Raw genomic sequence first — 24,321 nt, 5'->3', positions numbered from 1 at the left:
AGTGAGACTATAGGCGCCGCTTTTCCGACGGCGACGGCGGCGGCGGCGTCAACATCAAATCTTAACCTGAAGTTTTTGAAATGACATCATAACTAAGAAAGTATATGGACCTAGTTCATGAAACTTCGTTATAAGGTTAATCAAGTATTAATGAACATCCTATTAGAGTTTCATGTCACATTACTAAGGTCAAAGGTCATTTGGGGTCAATGAACTTTGGCCGATTTGGGGGTATCTATTGAATTACAATCAAAACTTTAAAAGTTTTGGATCTGATTCATGAAACTTGGACATAATAGTAATCAAGTATCACTGAACATCCTGTGCGCATTTTAGGTCACATGACCAAGGTCAAAGGTCATTTAGGGTCAATAAACTCTGACCGAATTGGGGGTATTTGTTGAATTACCATCCTATCTCTATAAGTGCATTGGTCTAGTGTTAAAATGTGGAATAAGAGTAACCAAGTATCACTGAACATCGATCTTGTGCGAGTTATAGTAGTTTTTAAAGTCAGCAATGCTGTTATGTTGAATCGCGTGATGCAGATGAGACAGCCAGAGGCATTCCACTTGTTTAGTAAGATATTCATCTTTTTCCACATTAAAAACATGTTCAAAATCATTCATTCAATTCGAAATTTTCAGTTCACGCTTCGCGCTTGCATCAAATGCTATAATTAAATACTGATCACTGTTCATGATTTGACGATTTTTATTTTACCTCATTTGCTAAGAAAGCGTGAATGATTCTAAGCTAGCAACCAGACTGCTAGCAATTATAGAGGAGCGATGGCTTAAGGTACTCTCCGATGGACCTATAATGAGGATTAAAATGCCTCACTACCATAAAAAATGTATTAAATGCTCCGTTTTAATGTCAGAATATAAAAAAATAGCATTACAATTAAATATGAATCATGTTCATGATTACACTTACGAATTGTAACTTTCTAAATTTCAGCTCTAAATTTCATGGCATGTAAAAAAATGCTCGCATTATTTAAATAGGACTTGTCAGATACTTAATGGCCAGCGTCCAGCGCAGATATTGTAATATATAGATAGTCGTACAACTGCATTTCCCAAAAGGGCACTGGTATGTCCAGGGCCGCCTCGGGTCGGACTGTCCGGCCCCCGTCTTAGACTACGATATATAACAACATGGACCTGTGATAAATGCAGTGCAAAAGACCAAATAACATTTATCATTCATATTTTAACATAATAATTATAGCACTAGGACATTGGAAACAACTGAAATTAATAATCATTCACGATAGCGCCATCCATAGCTCATCGAACCTAAATAACGTATGACCTTGATCATGTGAACTGAAATTTGTGCAAAATGATCGATGATACTTTAATACCCTTATGTTCAAGTGAAATCTTTAACTGGATCAATGGAAAAATCAAAAGTTATGATGACATTTAAAAATTACCCCCATATGGTCAAAGTTCAGTTACTCTAATGACTTTTGACCTTAATCATGTGATCTAAAGCTTGTGCAAGACGATCAGTAATACATGAATATTGAAGTGTCATTAAAATTAAAGTGTCATTAATTTCTATCAAAGTTATAATGAAATTTCGAAAAAAAAATGTAACTTTGGTTAAGATTTCAAGGTTGATATGACGCTGTTATATCAAAACTACCGTCACCTTCACCGGAGAAGTTGCTCCTTTAGTCCTGCTCTGTTATGCCGGCGAGACAAAAAATAGGTACTGCCGTGCAACGGCCATTTTTAAAAAAATATACTCCGATATTCAAATAACTGAAGTAAAATGTAGATTGACAGAGTGGTTTAAAAATGCTAATTGAATCGCTTTATCATGTTTATACATCCATGTATGTTTTCTATAATTTTGGATATAGATATTCCTGTAAAATTAATGCTACCATGGTAACGGCAAATTAAATATCAGACCTATTTCTGAATATCGCCACAGGTAGATTTAAGTTCAGCACCAATTCATTCGCGGAAATAGCAAGAAGATCGAACTCTACAAAAGCAAACATAATCCTATGTAATATCATGACGAGTATCGCACTGATATAAGCTATGTGCAATATCGATATAATATTGTGCGCTGTTTATTTTTATCAGAAATGTGCATCTGATAAAATAATGTGCATTGTTATATTTCGCATATATAACATAAAATGATATATATCTTGCATCTTATTTCAATATTTGTTTTCACTATATGTGTCATGACAACAATTATTAAGTATTTATTCGGTTAGCACCAAATCTTGACGAAATTGAGATGCGGAACACAAACATTATACCATTACTAGTTTTTACAAACTTTTATTTTGAGTAAATCACGATTTTATATTTCATATTGCCATATATGTGTGTGTATTATTCAAATTTGAAATACATATTTAGTAGACTTATAATTTGAAACTCTGAATAAGAACAATTCCATATCAAAGATAATCAAAATATGATGATAATCCGTCAAAATATCAAAATGCGTGATTTTCGACAGTCTTTCCGATTTTACGCTAAAAATGATACTTTCACGCAAAAGTGCACTTGGCACCCGCCCGTACGCTATTCCTCAGTATTTCCGCAAGACTTTTAGCTGGGATGCAAGGAATTGACAAATTGTGCTATCCAATTAAAAACTCGCTTTATTATGGACTTATACATTTAAATAAAAACTCGCTTTGGTATGTACTTATACATGTAATTATGTACATAATGTACGGTATTTTCAATTTTTCTTTCAAAATGCGCACCTGGTAAAATGCACATTGTCTCCTTTCGGATAACATAAAATGAGATATCTACCATCTTACTTGAAAATTCTTTTAATATTTGTGGCACTAGAACATTTACTATACATTCGATGGATAAACGCATTTAAATCGAAGAATTTATGTTGCGTAAAAAAACTTCAAACTATTGATAGTTTTCACAAACTTTTATTTCGAGGAAATCGCGGTTTTATGTTTCCCTGTGCCATATGTGTGTGTGTAATATTCAAATTTGAAATGCATATTTAGTAGACTTATAATTTGAAACTCTGAATAAAAACAATTCCATATCAAAGATAATCAAAAATATGATGATAATCCGTCAAAATATCAAAATGCGTGATTTTCGACAGTCTTTCAGATTTTACGCTAAAAATGACATTTTCACGCAAAATTGCGCTTGGCATCCGGCCATACGCTATTCCTGGGTATTTTTGCAAAACTTTTAGCTGGGATGCCAAGCATTAGCAAGCATTAACAAATTTTGCCGTCCAAAATATAAAAATCGTTTTGGCCGGTCTACTACAAATGTATTTCTTATTTTTAGTCAAACTCCTCATGATCTACACATATACATACTGTACAACTAATTTGTCTACTTGCTAGTTTTTTTTCTTTTTTTTTGCTGGGTCTCATGGCTGGTATGGCTATTTAGTCTAACATACATGTACTCTTGACTTATTTTCACTTTCGGCTATAAATCAACTCTGGACTATTTTCTAGCAGTCCAAGTGTCAGACAAAGTGAAAGGTTGACCAAAGCTTGAATGATGGCAGCCCATCTTGAAAATAGACCTAATGGTTTTCGATCAAGAATTAGCATCCATACAAAAATCCTGTATTCTTTATTCATGAATCGTAACTTTCTTTTTTCCCCTAAAAAGATTAATTGATCAATTTTCTCTAAACCTATTCCTCAATCTGTACCTTTGATTCAAGTTCTTAGTATTAATTTCATTGTAGATACGATGTATATGAAAAGTAAACCAAATACATGTATTTCCTTTGGCTTGTTGTGCTTATTACCTACCACTTTCATACTGACAGCCAGAGTGGAGTTACTCCCGGGTTCCAGAAGGAGTTCACTTTGTATGAAAATTCTAGGATTATTTTGATCCGGATTCGAAGCGGAGTACTCAACGCAGTGCGAGAAGAGGATTTCAAATGGAGTTCGTCTGCACCGGAAGTGCAGTATCGGCTATCTCGCGCATATTTTCATTTATTTCTACATGGGGGAGATTCCACTCGCCACACATATGGCGCGAACTTGCTTGGAAACTATGAAAACGACTGCGGATACACTGCTGCAGAGCTGACCAGTTTGAAAAGGGGTGTAATGTCGGTCCAGAGTACAAGCGCATCAACTCAACCTGGAGTAACTCCACTTTGCTTTCAGTATGAAAACACCTCCAGAGGCTAGAGCATGGCCCTAATTGATAAGCCAGATGCGAAAAAATGGCAATGTAATTAATTGCTGGTACAGGGGAAAGTACATTTACATATTATTAAAGTATAGACAGCATTGACCAAGTACGACCCCCACACAGAACATCATTTCATTGTCAAATTATTTGCTTTTGCTCTTTTGAAAATATTGTCTTCTGAACTCTGATATTTTTAAAATCCTTTCCTTTATTTTGTTCATTTCAAATCAGTCAGACTGCAGGTCCCAAGAAAGTGACTTCTTTCATCCAAGTGATATTCATGACTTGAGAAGTTTTGCATATTCAAAGGATAAGTCCACCCCAACAAAAACTTGATTTGAATAAAAAGAGAAAAAATCAACAAGCACAACACTGAAACTTTCATCAAAATCGGATGTAAAAATAAGAAAGTTATGGCATTTTAAAGTTTCGCTTATTTTCAACAAAATAGTTATATGAACGAGCCAGTTACATCCAAATGAGAGAGTTGATGACATCACTCACTATTTCTTTTGTATTTTATTATATGAAAAATGAAATATTTTGATTTTCTTGTCATTGTTATGTAAAATGAAGTTTCATTCCTCCCTAAACACGTGAAATTCCATTATTTTAACATTTTGTGCTTCAGGCAAGGAGGTCCTAATTGTCAAATTCGTAAAAAATTGAAATATTGTATAATTCAAACAATAAAAAACAAAAGAAATAGTGAGTGAGTGACATCATCGACTCTGTCATTTGGATGTAACTGGCTCGTTCATATAACTATTTTGACGAAAATATTAAGCGAAACTTCGAAATGTTATAACTTTCTTATTTTACATCCGATTTTGATGAAATTTTCAGCATTGTGCTTGTCTGATTTTTCTCTATTGATTCAAATCAAAATTTTTCTGAGGTGGACTTGACTTTTAATGAGCTTGATGCGGACCAAAACACCTCTTTTCATTCGGTCATTGCTGCTCTAATTGTGCATCGAATTTCATGAATTTGGTATCATTGTAAAGAAAAAGAATCATTCTTTCAGGTCATCTGTTTGGATTTATTCAAAGATTTTGTAATATGGGTTAAAATTGTGATCTAAAATATGCTACAAAATAGATATTTTCACCTGACAATAGCTGCTATTTTCACACTTTATTTTTGTTTGAGCCCAAATGATTTTTATATCATGATAAAGCTGAATATGTAGGCCTATGCTTTGAAATGATATAGGTTTCAAAATAAGAATCGGTTTAATTGGGTCAAGATCACACTTTTCATTTGCCAAGTACATAAAGCAGTTGAAAACAAGAATACTGCACTCTTGATTGGTCAAAGAGACCACACAATGGCAAATTCCAATGGTTCCAGTGCCTGGGTTCAAGGTCACACTTCCCACGTTGTAATCTCCTCAAATACCCAGCGCCTGTTGTTCTGTGAACCTTATCCAGCCAATCAGAACTCTTGATTTCATGCAAGTACAAAATTTCAGAAATCTCGTCTTGTACATTGGTGGGAAAAGTGTGATCTTGACCCGATTGAAAGGTGCCGCATATCAAGAGTGGCATTGTAAGAAATTACAGAAGTTCAGCTTCATAGTGATATAGATATCATTGAGGCTCAAAATAAAAAAATTTGCAAAAGAAAACAGAGGAAGAAAATTCAGTTTTGAGGCACATTTTCAGGCCAGACATTTACTTATTTAACAAAATATTACATACAAAATAAATGACCAATATGAAAGAGTAACTTTTACTTATCTGATGGTGCAATAATATTTCATTTAACTTGAGGTTAAAACAGGTAAATTCTTTAAAAGAATATCTCACGAATCACAAGATTTTGCAAGGAGGAGGATTCAGCCACGAGATGATTTGGATGAATCTGGCCTTTTTGCTCATTAGCATAGGGACCTGCGGTCTGACTGAAATATAACTCTAAACTTGAACAAGTGACGTTGATAGGGGCTACATGTATTGGGCCCATTTGCATCATGACTACAATTTTTTTTTATTGACCACTACACATGTACTGTACATCAAAAACATGTATGGCAGATCACATGCACACTAGGTGGTTTCAGACTACCTCGAAGTTCGTCAGTTCCAGGTATTCTCTGATCGGGAAATTTACCCTGATCAGAAAATACCAGGTATTTTGGTAATGTGAAAGCAAACTATGCGTAATTTCCCCGAAAGAAAATACCCGCTAAATAGTAGGTACTTGGCAAAATTACGAGAATTTTCGCGGGGATTTTTCCAAGGTCGCAGGTATTTTGGCGATGTGAAAGCAAATTACGGGAACTTTTAGCCCAGCGTGTCGTTGGGCGTCGTGGGGCGCGGGAGCTGTGGGTGGCTGCTGGGCAAGTGATTTTGAATCTCGCGCCTTGCCTGTTTATCAGACCATACTGCGCATGCTCGTAACTTCAGGAACTTATCCCGAAGGGTATGGTTGAGGGCGGTGTGAATGCAGGAATAAATTAATGGGTATTTTTAGCCTAAAAAAGTTCTTGTAATTTAACACGGGGATTCTTGTGATCGTGGCGGTTTGAAACCACCTACTGTGTACCATAGTTCATTCTGTAATTAATGGGAAAAGCATCAGGGACTCAGGGATTGTATTCACGGTCAAGCAATAGATAGGAAATCTGTTTTGCCATGACTTGACCTCTCATTTGTTATCTATGGGTTTATAAGGGCAGACAATTTGTAGCTTCATCATTGTCTATTTTGACAATAATTCTGAAGGGAAATAGTTTTGGATATCACAGGTGGATCCAGGGGGGGGGGAAGCCGGACCATGCCCGCCCCCCTCTTTTGAGAGGCACTATTACATTTTTTATAGTAAAAATGCCATTCAAACGGAAGTGTGCCCCCTTTTTTGCTTGTCAAATTTTTCCTCCGGAAAATGTGCCCCCCCCCCTGTTCGGAAAATCCTGGATCTGCCCCTGTCAGATTTAGCCTATTCATTTTCTATAGCAAATTTGACAGAATTGTGTTGGATTGTGGTTGTAGATGACTGTGTTCTGAATGAACCATATTGCCTGGTTATCACAAGGAGAGAAGTTCAAAGTAGACATAAATATAGGCTCATATTCTGAAGTCTGGTTTAACTTTAAAGAGGCTATGGTCTAACTCTGTTTAAATTATGGTAAGCCAAAAATATCAAAATTTGCTCTTTGTGCTCTTTTATTGTGCTGTAATGGGGAAGAAAACAAATTCACGTATTTTTCCCAGCCAGTTTATATGGATGATCTGATTGACAAATACATGTACATATTTAAAGCTGATATTAAAATAAACCATATTGTGATAGAGGTTTGTGTCACAATTGGCTATCTATAAGTAAATCACCAGAGTTTGAATTATTAACAGGAGTCCAGAATAAGCACCCATAGGCCCATATTCTGAATTCCGGTTTAAATCAAACCCTGGTTTAAATTGTGGTTTAACTATGGAGAGCCAATTCGAGCATACAATCACTAAACAGTACACAGTCAAATTATTAAACTCGTATGACACCCAAATTATTCATAATTGTCTGGGAATGATAACTGAACTATTTTTCTTTATTATGAAAGTAAAAGGAAACAAAAATAGTAAACAGAAATATACAAACAGATTTTTTTTATTCTTTGGGCTCCCCATAATTTTAGCATTGAGTTAGACCATGATCTAACTATAAGTTTAATCTGACTTCAGAATATGGGCCATAGTATACAAAGTACATTAAGTGTACGGGGGTGGGGGGGAGTAAAGCAAACCATAGGGATGAGATACTGCCCTTCATTCCGTATTTTCTTTTATGCACCTGTATTCCTGAAACTGAAAGCCAGAACTGGAAACTGTTCATTTTTATTCTCTTTGCAGACATGTTATTCTTCAGCTGATAACAACGGTTCTGCTATGATGGACCATCATTCAAGATGTTTCCTGGTAAGATTTAAAGGGGATCACAAACATCCTCTCTGACATCAAGTTCATTTTGTTAATTTTAGCATAAAAATCAGAAAATATATGATGTTGCTCTTCTTGATAGCATTTTAAGGATTTCATTTCAGAGTTTCATTTCAGAATTTTAACTATTTTTGCAATCTGGTGTCCATGATTACTAGACAATGCACCTCTTCTTTGATTGTTTTGATATTTTTGTTCTGTAGTATGTCATAAATCAGGGATGCTACTTTTTAGACATGCATAGGTCGTACTTCTGATCCAACATAATGCCAGCCATCACCCTAAGTGTCAAAAGAGGCCCACTTTAAATCATTTTCCAACTTTTAATTCAATTCTAAAAGGTGACTTGTCAATTCCCTTCACCCAGTCTACACCTGCTTTTTCTGTTTGACTTCTTTCCATAGATATACTAAATTGATTGTTTAGACCAAAGTTGTCTGAGAAATACACCAACTGCTTGTAGACCAAGTGAATATAATTATAAAACAAGATTTCTAGTTTCATCAGGGGGTTGTTCAGACTTGTAAAATATTTTTACTTCTTAAAAACATTATAAGTGGCAAGTTACTGGCAACTCAATTTCTATATTTTCTTTTGATTTAAGGGCAAGCGATCAGCAGTCATCTTCCTAGTCATCTACACCATCCTCATGGGATTCATGTTCCTGTCCTATCTCTATACATCATCGGACGGCAGAACGAGCAGCGCCGCCCATCTCTCCGGCAAGGATGTCATCGTTATCAAGAAGAGTGCCGCTAGAACGTATTCAGATGTAGCAGGGTCAGATGTAGTAGACACAGATGGCAGGATACATCTGGGCATGAATTTTCTTCCAAAACCAGGGGTTCCATCGCCGGTTCAGACTCATTTTAAATCGCTCCGAACAGGACAGGTACATGTATAAAAGTTGAATAAAATCTTCTATTGTATCAAGGAATGCAAGGTATCTGAGTTCTTTCTCAATCTTATGATGAAATACTGGTGTGAACAGAACTTTCTATATAAATATAAAAAACACTGATCTCTCTCTGTCATCAAGAAATATTGCTGGAGTGATACACAATTCCTCTTTATAAATATCAAGTATCAGAGATCTCTCTCCCATAACTCTTTTACATCAAGAAGTACTAGTGGAGTGAAATTATTCCTCACTATTTCCTCTATAGTCAAGAGGAATATCCAAAACACATAAGAGATACTCAGCTTGATACATTTCCTCTATGAGAGTACATGGGTCATTATAACAAGTACCAAAGATCTCTCTTACAGAGGATAAACAATATCCTTGGATGTTAATATGTGAAATGAAAAATTGAAGTTCCCGTGGATTCCCCTTATCCACGAAGTAACAGTGGGATGAAACTAATACTCAGAAAAATATCAAAAATTTAAATAATGCAAAGGATTTTTTTTAATCCAAGAAATGCAGCAAAGCTATTCTTCTGATAAGTCGCGAAATTCCCCAAAGAGCTAGTCTAAATGTATTGCAACTGTTGTCAAAGTTTTAATGAGTTTTTAAATCAAACTTCTTTTTTATTTGTTTATTTTTTTTCAAAGTCATGATATGACAGTGGTCCTTATATCTGATCAAGCCTGTCAAATTGGTGACAAACCACAAAGTTTACATTGACTGACTGATAAATTTATCACTTTTTACCAATCATAAACCAGGAAGGATTTATTTGAAGCTTTCATTGGACATTGTCATCCTATCAAAATTTGGATAAAGTTTGTTATTGTCATTAAGGACACAACAGTGAACATATTCTTTTTTTAACAACACATTCTTTGTACATTTTGAACAAATCTGTTGAATGGTGTACATGTACATCTTCCCCCCCAAAAAAAAAAGAATCTTATTTTGTGCTAATTTTCAACTGACAGGTAGTGAAAACAATAGTCTGTGTTGCTTTTGATGATTTGCCCAAGTCACCAAAAGCATTGCTCATTTATTGTCCAAAGAAGTGATTTCTTTGGTTTGTGCCGTAATTGTGTGATTTCTGTTTGCTCTCTCCTCTGCAGCCAATTAAGGACAAATGCAAAAAATGTGCAGTAATCTCCAGCTCAGGACACATGCTTGGAAGCAAGCGAGGGAGAGAGATTGATTCTATGCCCTGCGTGATACGCATGAACAATTCCCCGGTCGAGGGGTTCGAGGAGGATGTAGGTGCAAGGACTACATTGCGCATTGTGTGCCATATGTCGACCGAGCCGGTCAATGCCGACTCGGCAAGCCTCCTCAATCCGTCCAACAAGCAGAGTCGGCCGGAGAAGATAGTTTTCTTTGGTCTCAATGAGCCCAACCACAGGTGGGCATTGGAGAAAGCGGAAATCATGGTCAAGAACTACCCGGAGGTGGATTTTTATTCTTTGGACGAACTGGGAGAGCTGGAGTTTGATCTGATCTTTCAGAACGAGACAGGCAAGAATAAGTGAGTTGAAACAAAAATCTTCTCAGTTCTTTTTTGTCTCGCCCACCAGAGGTGAAGGCGAGACTTAAGGTAGGGATCCAAATGTTGTCCGGCGTCCGTGCGTCGTCCGTCCGTCGTCTGTCATCCATCCGTCACAAACCTATTGACACTTAACTCCACAACCGTAAGTTGCTTTTCGACCAAACTTGGATGGTAGATGGACTTGGGGGACTTGCATGTTATGCTACAGTCAGAGGTCACATGGTAAGGTCAAAGGTCATTTTCAGGTCAACGTTAAAGTTTACATGCAAGACTCTCTTATGACACCTAACTCCGCAACCGTAAATGACTTTCCAACCAAACTTGGATGGTAGATGGACTTGGGGGACCTGCATGTTATGCTGCAGTCGGAGGTCACATGATAAGGTCAAAGGTCATTTTCAGGTTAACGTTTAAGTTTACATGCAAGACTCTCTTATGACACCTAACTCTGCAACCGTAAGTCACTTTTGAACCAAACTTGGATGATAGATGGATTTGGGGTACCTGCATGTTATGCTACAGTCAGAGGTCACATGGTAAGGTCAAAGGTCATTTTCAGGTCAACGTTAAAGTTTACATGCAAGACTCTCTTATGACACCTAACTCCGCAACCGTAAATGACTTTCCAACCAAACTTGGATGGTAGATGGACTTGGGGGACCTGCATGTTATGCTGCAGTCGGAGGTCACATGGTAAGGTCAAAGGTCATTTTCAGGTTAACGTTTAAGTTTACATGCAAGACTCTCTTATGACACCTAACTCCGCAACCGTAAGTGACTTTTCAACCATACTTGGATTGTAGATGGACTTGGGGGACCTGCATGTTATGCTGCAGTCGGAGGTCACATGGTAAGGTCAAAGGTCTTTTTCAGGTCAACGTTAAAGTTTACATGCAAGACTCCCTTATGACACCTAACTTCGCAACCGTAAGTCACTTTTCAACCAAACTTGGATGGTAGATGTACTTAGGCGACCTGCATGTTATGCTGCAGTCGGAGGTCACATGGTAAGGTCAAAGGTCATTTTCAGGTCAACATTAAAATTTGCATGCAAGGCTCTAATGACAAGTGTTATCATCCCAATCATTTCACAATGAAGTTTCGATACAATTCTGTTGCGTGCCCTCGCAAATCACGATATTTCTGGTCATTTTCACAAGTGGGCGAGACACAATATCGCTCTTGCCTTGTTTCAATTAGATGTTATGATTTCTTATCAGTTACTCTGAAGTTTTTGTGCTCCATAATTACTGCACAGTCTGTCCCACTAATTCTTCAGAGAAGATTCTCTACTCTTTAGCTCATTTGGGAACATTACATCATGCATCAGAAATTTTAGATGTAACAGATAATCATTTGTGCAATACCGGTACTTGGAAGAAGATCTGCACATGCCTTTGTATTGAATTTTATCTACAAGTATGTCCAGCAGCCCTTTGCAAAGAGAGTTTAATCAAACACACTCCCACAATCAACAGTGAAAGTAAACCAAGGTGAAGCATGCATTTCCAGCTTGCATTTTATTTTTTTAAAAAGTGATTGAGTTTTAAAACACCACTCTTTTTCTGCAATGGGTTTCTGAACTTTATTGCTTGGAGACAGTATTGCTAGGGAGTCTTCTTCTATAAACTGAATGCTAACAAAATTTTACAAATTAATTTTTCTTTGCCATTTACCCTATAGCACCTACAGATTATAAGCATAATGGCAAACTCTCACTAAAATAAACTGGTAATTAGTAGGCATTGTTCCAAACAAATTGAAACATTTTTTTTTTTTATAAATTTACTTTTGTTCATTACAAGTTTTATTTATTTTGTTGCATAGGATCTGTTGAATAGAATGGTACATGTCAAAGTTCAATCAGATGTACGAATATTGACCTTTGAGAAATAAAAGCAAAAGTTCATGTTTCAGCTGCCCCAGAGTGGGCCCCAGTCCCACGCCTTCAAAAAATGTGAAGTATTACTGACAGAATGAAAATTAAACTAAAGTTTTCACCAAATATGGGATAAAATATGTCAAAAATTAATTGTCCATATCTGAACAGGGCTCCACACTAACCCATTTTTTCTACTGGTCCAACCTATTCATGTCGGGCCAGTAGATACCCAGTTTTTCAAATTTTTACTGGTCCGAACCTAAAATCTACTGGGCCCAAAAAATAAAGAAAACATTAAAAAAAGGCGCAAGTTTATTTTTCTAGCCTTTCGTTACCCCCCCCAAAAAAAAAAATTAAGGACAAAAAGAAGCAAGACAGAAATGAAGAAAGAAAGAAAGAAAGAAAGAGAGGAAGGAAGGAAGGAAGGAAGGAAAAGAAAGAAAGAAAGAATAAAAGAAAGGAAGGAAGAAAAAAAGGTAAAGAAAGGATAGATGTGAAGGAAGAAAAAAAGAAAGAACTAAAGAAGGAAAGGAAGGAAGGAATAAAGAAGGAACAAATATAGATAGAAAGAAAAGAAAAAAGAAATGAAGGGAAGAAACGAAGCAAGCAATACAGAAAGAAAGAACAAATCCAGAAAGTAGTAAAGGAAAGAAGAAGCAGTGAAAAAAGAAGGTTAAAAGGAGAGATGGAAAGACGGACAAAAGAAAGAAAGAGAGGAATGAAGGATTGAAAGAAGGAAGGAAGGATTGAAAGGAAGAAAGGAATTAAGGAAGAAATAAGGCAAGGCTCCACATTAACTTTTTTTGGTGGTGGGCCACCAAAACCTTCAAATAATTTTTTTGGTGGCCCATTAGTAAAGGTTGGTGGCCCGAAAAATATAAAGAAAAACATTAATTAAAATGAATAAAACAAAGTGAAATATTCTGCAGTCACTAACACGTACCACTATTCTTTGTACATCTTGTATGTAAATCGTGCTTGCTGTTATTTTACTTTGCTTATTTTGTGGTAATATATAAATTGTTCTATCATTGTAAATATGAAATGATTGAAAGAGAATAAAAGAATTGTATTGTTCCCAGGTTGTGGATTTTTAATCTCCGTGCCGACACACACTCATAATGGTAAAGTAAATAAATAGTGCATATAGCAAACTCAGATAGATTTACAAAACAATTATTTTTCCTTTCTTCCTTTTTGATCATAAAACCTAAATTATGCAGGCCCCAAATCCAGTTTATTTTCTCTTTTCCAGCATATTATAGCAGGAGAAAATCACAGAAAAATATGCTGCAGAATTTATAGAACAATGTGTAAAAGGTGGAAATAAAAAAAATCATTTTTAGAATAGTATACTGAAAAAAGAAATAAAAAATTGTAAAAAATGAATAAGTGAAATAAAACAAAAGAAAAAATGAAGAAAGAAAAAACAAAGAACAGGAAAAAAACATTTGAGAACAAAAGAAAATGTAACTTTGTAAGAAAAATGAATAAGACAAAATTATCAAAAAATGGGGAAAATTATTATTATTCAGTAGAAACATGTTCTTTAATCAGGCATATTCAATGGGAAGGGGGTATAAATGGTTTAATCACTGTAAAAAAAAAATGAAAGAAAAAAAATGAGAAAACGGCAAAAATTATCTGGAAAAAATAGTGAGAAAATTCCTTCCCTATATTTGACAAAATGATGGAAAAATTCACATTTCATATCAATGAAATGCCTTCCCAAAGTATTTACTTCCTTAAGAGTGGTTTAAGAAGTCATTTGTAAACAAGAAAGAAAGAAGCTGCCTATTTATTTTTGGCTAGAAGAGGCACAGCTTCAATATAAACCAAATATCAACATACATACAAATGCACATACGGGACTGTGATGTACTCACCTATGTGTTTTATGTGTATTAATGCATTTGCATGTGACTTTGACGTAGATTTTCAGAGTTCTGGGGAAGATTTCTTAGCAGTAACATCCCTGAGTCTGAATAGTCTGCTAGCGCACAGCTAGCTGCAGTGGTTTCATGCACGCAAAGCTCAGCCAGACAGCCGGCGCGGCCGGCTGAATAATAGTTACTGTATGCTAGCGGTAGTAGGCCTACATACTGTCATGACTATGCAATCTTTGTGTGTGTGTATTTGTGTGTAGATTAACAAAAAAGGCGCATGACGAATTGGCTTGCAATTTGAACTGTAGAAAGTTGATAAATACATGCAAAATCGGGAGAAAAATTGCGCTACTTTGAAAATTATTGGTTGCCCGATTCGGGCCACCAAAACTTAACATTTTTTCAATAATGGTTGCCCGAGATGAATTTTTGGTGGCCCTGGGCCACCGGGCCACCGCTAATGTCGAGCCTTGAATAAGGGAAAGGTAAAATGATAGATAGAAGGAAAGAAATAAATAAAGGAAGGAAGGGAAGGAAAGAAGCAAGCAATTATGAAACAAAGAAAAGGTAAAAGAATAGATGAAAGGAAGAAAAAAAGAAAGACAGATAGAAGAAAGGAAGGAATGAATGTAAGAAAGAGAGAAAGGTCTGAGAAAAAAATAGAAAAAACAAGAAAGGGTAAATAAATGATGGATGGAAGAAAGAAAGAAACAAAGTAACGAAGAATGAAGGGAAGAAAGGGGTAAAAAGAAGGAAGGAAAGAAAGGAAGAAGAGATGAATATAGGATGGATGGACTCAAGAACTAAAGAAAGAAAATATCAGAAAGAAAGAAAGAGAAAAAAGAAATAGAGAAAATATTTTATAAAAGGATAGAAAGAAAGAATGAATTAAAGAAAAAAAAGGGAAATTAAAAAAGTAACAAAAAATCGAGGGAAGGAACAAAGAAAGATTAAGAAGGAAAGAAAGATAGGAAGAAAGCTAAAACTATCATAATAAATAATATATCAGTTTCTTTTTGGCTCAATTAAAATAGCTACAAAAAGAAAGTCAGATACCAAGTGTATCAACACACACATAAATGCATATGTGGAGCTATTATGTATTCAGACGATATCACCCGAAACCCGATCTGTTTGAACCAAAACAGAAGTGAAAATTTCTCCTTTTACTGCTTACAAATGACAGAGTTACTCCAATTTTTAGGAAATATGGACATTATAAGAGCCTTTCATGAGTATGAACCATGAATTTTGACAGTTCTGTGAGAGATTTCTAACAGAGTTTAGCCAGGCTTTGTTCGTGCGCCCAGTAGAGAATTTACTATGTGGGTTGTGTGGCTGACTACATGTACACTGTATGCATGCTGTATGGTACTCTAGTAACACGTGCGATTCATTCTGTGTGTATTCTGTGTGTGAATGGCAGAATGTAATGGGGGGAAATGGTTTGCTGTGAATTTGACCATTTCTGGAAAAGTTATTTGCCCAACAATGGTTTTTATTACTGGTCATGTCGGACCCTTAAATCTTGCTATTTTTGGAAAAATTACTGGCCCGACAATGATATTTTTTACTGGTCATGTCGGACCAGTAAATCTTCCCGTTTCTGAAAATCTACTGGCCCGACAGTGTTTTTTACCGGTCAGGGACCGTCGGACCGCCGCTAGTGTCGAGCCCTGCATATCGACTTCGATGTCACTCTGTGTGATATCCAACGTTTTGATGAACTCTTCATGGTATAACAACGCTTGAGCTTCTTCGGCGAAGTAAGTGGTTTTCCGAGACGTGGACGCAGCCATCTTTGCTGAGATCAACTGCGCAACAGTCTGGAACTTGCTACACACCGATGCGTATCAATCGGTTTTTCTCCATTATACTCAATAGGAGCATACACTTTCTATGGAGATCTATATAGCAGCCAACCTATACAGTATGCACATGCAATATTAGCACGGTAAATCATATACAAGAGAAACTATAGCGCAACTAAAACGTACGGGCGGTTCAGTGTGTAACAGGAAGGGCGGTCTCGGGCGGTTCAAGGGCCATTTGGTTAAAGTGTAAATTGTTAGATAAGAGCATAGAAGCAAATGCATGATCGTATGAAGGTACATTCATGTATCTTTGCCTTTGTCACATGCCTTCTTTTCACAAAGGCGGTGGAAGCTAGAATACACATCTGACATATTTCTGGTTGTGCTTTTCATAAAGTACATGTAAACATGCAGTAGTGAGGTTTTCTTCAATATGCTGTGATGAATCAGCACTTCATGTACATATATGTACATTTACATGTATGTGAGCAAACTGTTGTCCTGGCAACAATAGATTTGAAGTGCATTTTGTGTAATATTGTCTTGTAATGAAATTGTTGTAGAGAAGTCATTCTACTCCATGATACTCCTTGTACGAATTTTGGATCTATTTTGACGAACTGCTAGAGATCTGGGGATTGGTTCACCAACATTTCTCATCTGACAACTTGTCAGATCTTTACAACATCCTTTGTTTTGATTTGCTGAGAAGTTAAGTTGCCTGACTGTTACTATAGTAACTGTTTAATAAAAACATCTGACAGATTCTTTCATGAAATGCTCCCCTACATGTAGCCATTCTCAGATCCTCACAACAAATCCATGACCACTTTTGGAAGCATGTTCAACAATATTGTGTGACCTGAGCCCCTTCTTAAAAAGAGTTTTGACTGATCCGATCAACAATAAAGTATGGACACCCAGCAACGTCGACATCTAAAATGCAAGTTTGTTCAAAATATTTGCTAGATATATATGACATATTTTCATACATTCATCATTCTCTTGAAGATTCAGTGTGAGTCTTTGTTTACTATATAAAGGGGATTGTACAAATTTCCTGAAGAAAAAAATTATGGTACATGTATTTCCATACAGTTAAGATTGATTAGATCATTCGTAACTCTTTGTAAGACGGTGCCCTGAAGACTTTTGACAATGGCTTGGGTACCGTGCTGGTGCTATGTACATGTAGACTGCTAGCATGTTCACATGATTCAGAGCTGCCAAGTACATGTAGTACGATTTTCCCGTATTTCATACGGAAATCAGTTTAAAATATGGCAGTACGCTTTTTCATGATAAAATACGGGAAAAAACAAATTAGAGAAGAAAAGGTTGTTTGCCCCACTAAGCATCCGGGAGCTTTCGGGCGGAGATGAAAAATGGCAGCCATGTTTTGCTGCCCTCTACGTTCAATGAGTTGTGCTTTCATCAAGGCTTTCCGATTAGAATTTTCGATATCCTGGCGAATCAACGCAGGTGACAAGTTATGAGCGCACGCATGTAGATTACAAGCGCAAAGCAGCGGCTCCAATCGCAATATATAGCGACTGGGAAATACGTCTGTAAGGATGATGACATCATCCAAGATGGCAACTTACGTTGACCAACGAAAGGATCGAAGATGACAATATTTCGATCATCATTAGAAAGGAATTAGCGGTTACTGCGGTCTAAGGTACGATACATGTATTTCTGAATTTCATACATTTTTCCGTAAATATGGATGCAATTTCTTTTTCATAATGTGACATTTTATTTACAAAAAAACGATCGGAAAATCAGTTTTCCGCCGAGTGTTAGATCTAATGTTACTGCTAATTTAGTACGTTGTCTGTACGTATGGGCCTCCAAGCTCTTCAGTCTATGTATTGGTGAGTGAGCCAATGCAGTTCAGCGGAACAACCAAAATACAGAGACTGAAGCTTTTGGTCTTGTGTGGGGCGCAAATTTTGAAATATGAAGGAATTTTTCCATTATGCATGCATATTTATCTCACACGGTAAAAATACGGATTTTTTTGTCAAAATACTGATTTGGAGGGATTTAGAATACTGAAAATGCAAAATACAACTTGGCAGCTCTGCATGATTCCCATAAAGCTGCAATTTGTCAGCTACAATACATGTGTAAACATTTACACAAATTCCAATGTAAATATGGAATGGTCCTGTTTGCAAATTAAACTTTAATTTTAATGGAGAATTTGCTCTTTTTCAATATTTGCTCATAGGTACACATGTATAAAGTGTGTTTTTATGACAGATCTTCAAATCAAATTAATCAGTGCTCTTGGGTCCTAAACTATTTTTGGACAGGTTTTGTTGCATGAACTTGAAATAGTTCTACTTGTACAATATCAAGAAAATAACCAGTAGAATGTTGATTCTTGATAGAATGATTATGATTTTCTCAACTGTTTAAATCATAGCTTTTACAATAGTCTAGGCATGCATTCATGTTAATATTTTTTTTTTTTTGGGGGGGGCGGGGCAGGCAATGTAGGAAGTTCATGAAAGGCCCGGGGTTAGTGACTTCGCTCTTATCACAGCAAAAATCACTCATAAAATTCCCCAAAATGGAATGCCTTACCCCTTTCTTAACTGGGCTATTTCAGACCAGTATACTACTGGGGGGGGGTTCAATTTGACCCTCCCCTCAGATCTCGCGATCACCGAGAGAATTTGCACGCGCGTAGAGCCAGATGTAAACTACAAGAAGTCCTGTATGGTAAATTTTTTTAAAAATTAATTCTTTATATTTTTAATTGAAATTAATTATGCAAATTTGCGTATGAAATTTGCCCTAAATTTTGTTTTTTGTGTATGTTTTTGCCTTTAACTCCATTCATATAGCTAGTAGATTGCTAATTTTTGGTTTGAGTATCAATTGTTGCATTTTTAACAAATATCTACAAAAAAACTGCAAAAATATAATTCTTATGTATTTTATTGTTTTTTTAAATTCTTATCTATTTCTTTGTTTTTTCAAACCTTTGTTTTTTATTGTTTTTTCCAATGAACTTTGTCGGGGACCCTTCTGCGATCATAAATAGCATAAAATAGATCCATTTAAACCAACAAAAGTAAATATAATCATACATTCTATGATTTTGGGTTGAGAAACACAATTTGCATTGACTTTGTACATGTACACGGAATCACGTTTTTGAGCGATTTCGGGTCTGACATGCACTGAAAAAATGTTGTGTAATTTCAGAACCGCGTCCCCGGGCATCTCAAAAGATGCGCATGACTTGAAGTAAAAAAGTCAGTGAGCGGCGCGATTAAAAAACTTTGCGCGACGGCGTAGAGATGAAATTTGTCGAGGGGGGGATCAAATTGATTTGACCCCCCCAGTTAGAGTCACTCAAAATCTGCCACATTTGCAAAAAATGAAAATAAATGGACATTTGAAAAATAATCAGTATTCTACATCAGTGGAATTATGATATTTGCAATTTTGCATACTATAGCATACATTTTTATCTCATCTGGCCCGAAGGGCAAGATGAGCTTAAATGCTGTGTTGTGTCGACCGTCCACAATTTCAAAATGCTACTACTTCGCCATTTCAAGTCCGATTTCAATTCTGTTTGCTTTATATGATTGCACTACATGTAGGTGGGAGATTCAAAACTTCACAGAATTTTGAAATTCATTAAATATGCTAATTTATGCGTATTTTTCAAAATTCACAAAAAAATGCTACTTCTTTACTTGTTGACCGATTTTGAATTTTTTGCTTCCATCTGGTAGAGCTTCTTGAAGTTCACCAAACTTCTACACAGAATTTAGAAATTTTGACCAGAACAATTTTTATGCTAATTTATGCGAAATTAATTAATGCATATTTTTAAAAATTCACATAAATCCTTCTACTTTATATATTGACCGATTTTGATTTTTTTTCTTCCATCTGTAGAGCTTCATGAGGTTCACCAACCTTTTTCACAGAATTTTGAAATTTTGACTAGAACAATTTTTATGCTAATTTTGCAAAATTAATTTATTCATATTTTTAAAAATTCACGTAAAATGCTTTTTCTTCTTTAATTGTTGACCGATTTTTACTTTTTTTCTTCTTCCATCTTGTAGAACTTTATGAGGTTCACCAAACTTCTACACAGATTTTTGAAATTCTCAGTAGAAAATTACTAATGCTAATTTATGTGAAATTTATTCAGAAATCACAGAAAATGCCTCTTCTTTATTTGTTGACAGATTTTGATATTTTTTCTTCCATCTGGTAGAACTTCATGAGGCCCACCAAATTTCTACACAGAATTTTGAAAATTTTCAGTAGAAAATTAATTATGCTAATTTATGCAAAATGTCTTCATATATCACAGAAAATGCCTCTTCTTTATTTGTTGACAGATTTTGATTTTTTTTCTTCCATCTGGTAGAGCTGCATGAGGTTCACCAAACTTGTACTCAAAATTTTAAAATTTTGTCTGGAAAATTTATTCTTATTTATGCAAAATTTATTCATAAATCACAAAATATGTTTTTATTTCTAATCAATTTCAATTTTGTTTGCTTTATATGATAGCTCGAGGTGGTGATTCAAAATTTAAACATAGAATTTTGAAACTCATTGAATCTGCTATTTATTCATTTATTTTCAAAACTCACATAAATTACTTATTTATTTGTTGATTGATTTTGGTTATTTTTGTTCCATCTGAGAGCTACATTAGGTTCACCAAGGTTCTACACAGAGTTAAGAAACTTTGACTAGATAATTATTAATACTTAATTCATATGAAATTTATCCATAGATCACAAAAAATGCTTCTATGTCATTTCTTCATCAATTTCAATTCTATATCCTCAATGTGTCACCAATATAATTCACTACAGAGTCAACTGGGCTGAAATTAAAATTGTGTTAAATTTTGTTGCGAGATGCCGGATGAGCTCCACATCATTGATGTGCTAGTTAGTAGGAAAACATGGAAGTATCTCAACTAATTTTGCACAGTGGGCTGATGCAAGTTATCCAACATGAAAGAGTGGAGATACTTGGAAGATGAATGAAATCGTGAATGTGTCATTCCAAAAAGCATGTAACGCCTCCCCAATGTGCAATGGCTTCAAACTTATGTAGGGTGGCTGTGCAATCTACTGAACCTGTACCTGGTTATGGTCAAAATCATTCATTTGTGCTTGTAGATGATGATGGAAATGAAAGACGAATGATATTGTTGATTGTGAAAAGAGTAGCCCCCCTCCCCCTCCCAAATGAACGTACACCCTCAAACCTTCAGCAATTCCCCCAAGAGTGAAAACATAGCCCCTTTATAGAAATTAAAACATTACTTCTTACCCAGGAAAGAAGTCAGAGGGGTTTAAATATTTTAAAAAGCATACATGACATGCAAATAATACATATTGAAATACAATTTGTAACAGTCTCAAAATCCAGAACAGAATAACAACCTAACTTGACTCAAGTGCTGCGTATATTTATCTATGTCAGTGTAACTTGATACAAATGTAATAGGGTCTATATAGTGGAGACCGTGACCAAAATCGAATTATGATTTGATCTCAATTTCTCCTTTTCAGATATGATACCAACACTTGGTTATCAACGGGTTGGTATACCATACTCCTAGCTCTGGACATGTGTGAAGAGGTCCATATGTATGGCATGGTCAATGAGAACTATTGCGAGTAAGTATAGATAGAATTTGATATTTGTTGAGGCAAAGTTTCATTTTAATCATGATTTACATTGCAAGTTTACATAAAACGTTGGAAAAGATTGCATTTTTCAACACTGAACAAAGTTTGATGGTGAATTAAAATTAAATCAGTGAATCTGCCAAGTGTTCATAATTTATTCCAAGAAATTCAATTATACGCTTGATATTTGTGATGTCACTAATTTAAATCTTGAGAAATTTGGTTCAAATTCTTCCCTGCACCTGGCATTCATTATTCAGTCGATTTAATGTTCAATTCGTATTGCATGGCCCATGCCATCTTGTTTATCTTGGGGAAAAGTGGTTGACCCACAATAACTCTCATGGTAATGAACGTTGATGCTGCATGGATCGTGAAACACAAATTTATTGATAGAAAAATTAGGTCTGGGTATTCGCGGAATGTCTGAATGCTCTTAAACTGGAAAAAAAAGCAATTTTCATTGGTAAAAAATGTAGATTTGTACACTACAGGGACAGTTGAGGGGGGGTCTCTCTACATTTTAGGCTGATGGTTTAGAGCAGATCAAACTAATTTGATGATTTGCCTTTAATATGTGATTTCTTGATGATGTCATTTTTCACCCACAGGTTCATTATCAAAGCAGTGTGGTCCTCCACTCGATCACAAAAGGTGGTTTCAGACCCAGGGGGGGGGGGGACTCAGTATATAATGCATAGTGGGTATGTGCTGCGGAGGGGACCCCCATTTCCACACTCAAATTTCCGTTCCAAGGCATAGCACTTTTGCCTTGTTGAGAAAAAGAACAAAGAAAGCCACTCCAAGGCATAGCATTTTCTTATCGAGAAAAAAGAAGAGGGAAATCCGCTCCAAAGCTTCGCATATTTTTCGTTACGCCGCTCCGATCGCATTGAATGAGCTGCAATTTTGGTGAAAAGCAGCCGCAGAGCTCCCCCGGCGGAGGCCGCGCTAGCTGCATCATGCATGCATGACCGTTCCATAGGGATGCATACACACTCACACGCTGGCGATCCGTTCCAAGGACCCATGTTTTCACAAACATTTGTCTTTCCGAAGCCCGTTCGAGGACCCTCCTTTTTACAATAAGCCCGCTCCAAGGCCCCCGTTTTTTGTCTCGCCTGCGGCACACCCCCAGCACTTTTTTGGTCAAGTGCCCCCCCCCCCCCCCGGGTTTCAGACCTCAAAGTTCGTCAGTTCCAGGTATTTTCTGATCGGGAAATTTACCCGATGAGAAAATAACAGGTAATATTAGCAATGTGAAAGCAAATTACATGTCATATCCCCAAAAGAAAATACCCACTATACAGAGCGTATCAAAAAAAAGTTTACACTTTAAAAAAGCCCTGGGAATTAAAATATATACACCATGAAGGTAATTTGTTCACATGTTATCTTGGGTTTGGGTCTCATTTATCCAATGAAAGTAAAAGTTTTGACAGAATGTTACACTTGAGAGAGCACTGTTCATTTTTGTAAAGCTCGCAGAAATCTGTTTGCGCAGAAATGCTTGTTTTCACGTGGTGTCAATGGGAAAGGGCGAAATCAAACTTACCCTCCGAAACATTTCTCTTACATTTCCCTTGCACTTTTGGTCAATTGAAATAAGATGGATACATTCAAGCATTTTGTAACAATTTTCCCACCCAAATTGAAATTTCAACACTTAGTAAGCACAACCTTTACCCGTCTTGTGCCAGCTGGATCTTAGGACATAACTGAATCTGAACAAAAATTTATATCAGACATCTCCAGCATTTTTTGGACTAAGTTTTTATCTTTTAAAGTGGGTTTACATGTCATTTTTTATTAATACTTGTTTCTCCACACTTTCCCCAAGCTTGACAATGATTAACAAAATGAAAGTCAAGCCTAAGCCGTTTCATGTAAATCACAGCTCAGTGTAAACCAAATATCGTCACGATGGCCTCGGTGTGTGGGGAAACGGGGTGGGGCGCAATGAACTCTTCGAAGTGTTTTGGGCAAGGAAACACGTTAAAAAGTTTAAAGATATCTTCAAATCAATTTTACAATCTAAATTTAACGTGTCCTTGATTATTAAGGTCTAACTTTATTCACGTAACTATTTTAAAGTTCTGCGCAAATCATTTTTCACTAACTTTTCAAAAGTAAGTGGTGCTCACTCAAGCGGAAATATTTTTCAGAAGTTATATCCTAAATTGCTTAAATGGATCTGTACCAATGTTAAAATGTGGAAAAATGATCGGGATATTACAAATGTATAATTTTACAAGATTTTTTGTAAGTGTAAACTTTTTTTTGATACGCACTGTAGTACATGTAGGTACTTGGCAAAATTATAAGAACTTTCACGTGGATTTTGCCAAGGTCGCAGGTATTTTGGCAATGTGAAAGCAATTTACAGGAACTTTTAGCCCAGCATGTAGTTGGCTGCAGGCGCTGTGGGTTGCTGCTGAGCTAGTGGTTTTGAATCT

The 24,321-nt window shown here is 36.0% G+C and overlaps 1 protein-coding gene across 2 annotated transcripts in view; it reads left to right on the top strand.

Annotated features, from left to right (window-relative positions):
* Positions 1–24,321, top strand: part of LOC121414671 (alpha-N-acetyl-neuraminyl-2,3-beta-galactosyl-1,3-N-acetyl-galactosaminide alpha-2,6-sialyltransferase-like) — a 38,250-nt gene that overhangs the window by 4,768 nt on the left and 9,161 nt on the right. For both annotated transcript variants that reach the window (XM_041607779.1, XM_041607780.1), the window contains exons 2-5: positions 8,048–8,113; positions 8,739–9,026; positions 10,157–10,566; positions 21,746–21,853. In XM_041607779.1, coding sequence (XP_041463713.1) covers positions 8,048–8,113; positions 8,739–9,026; positions 10,157–10,566; positions 21,746–21,853 — 872 coding nt within the window. The remainder of the gene's footprint in view (positions 1–8,047; positions 8,114–8,738; positions 9,027–10,156; positions 10,567–21,745; positions 21,854–24,321) is intronic.

Source organism: Lytechinus variegatus, chromosome 1 (assembly GCF_018143015.1).
Source record: "Lytechinus variegatus isolate NC3 chromosome 1, Lvar_3.0, whole genome shotgun sequence".
In the NCBI taxonomy this organism is placed as follows: domain Eukaryota; kingdom Metazoa; phylum Echinodermata; class Echinoidea; order Temnopleuroida; family Toxopneustidae; genus Lytechinus; species Lytechinus variegatus.
This window is presented reverse-complemented; position numbering and strand designations above follow the sequence as displayed.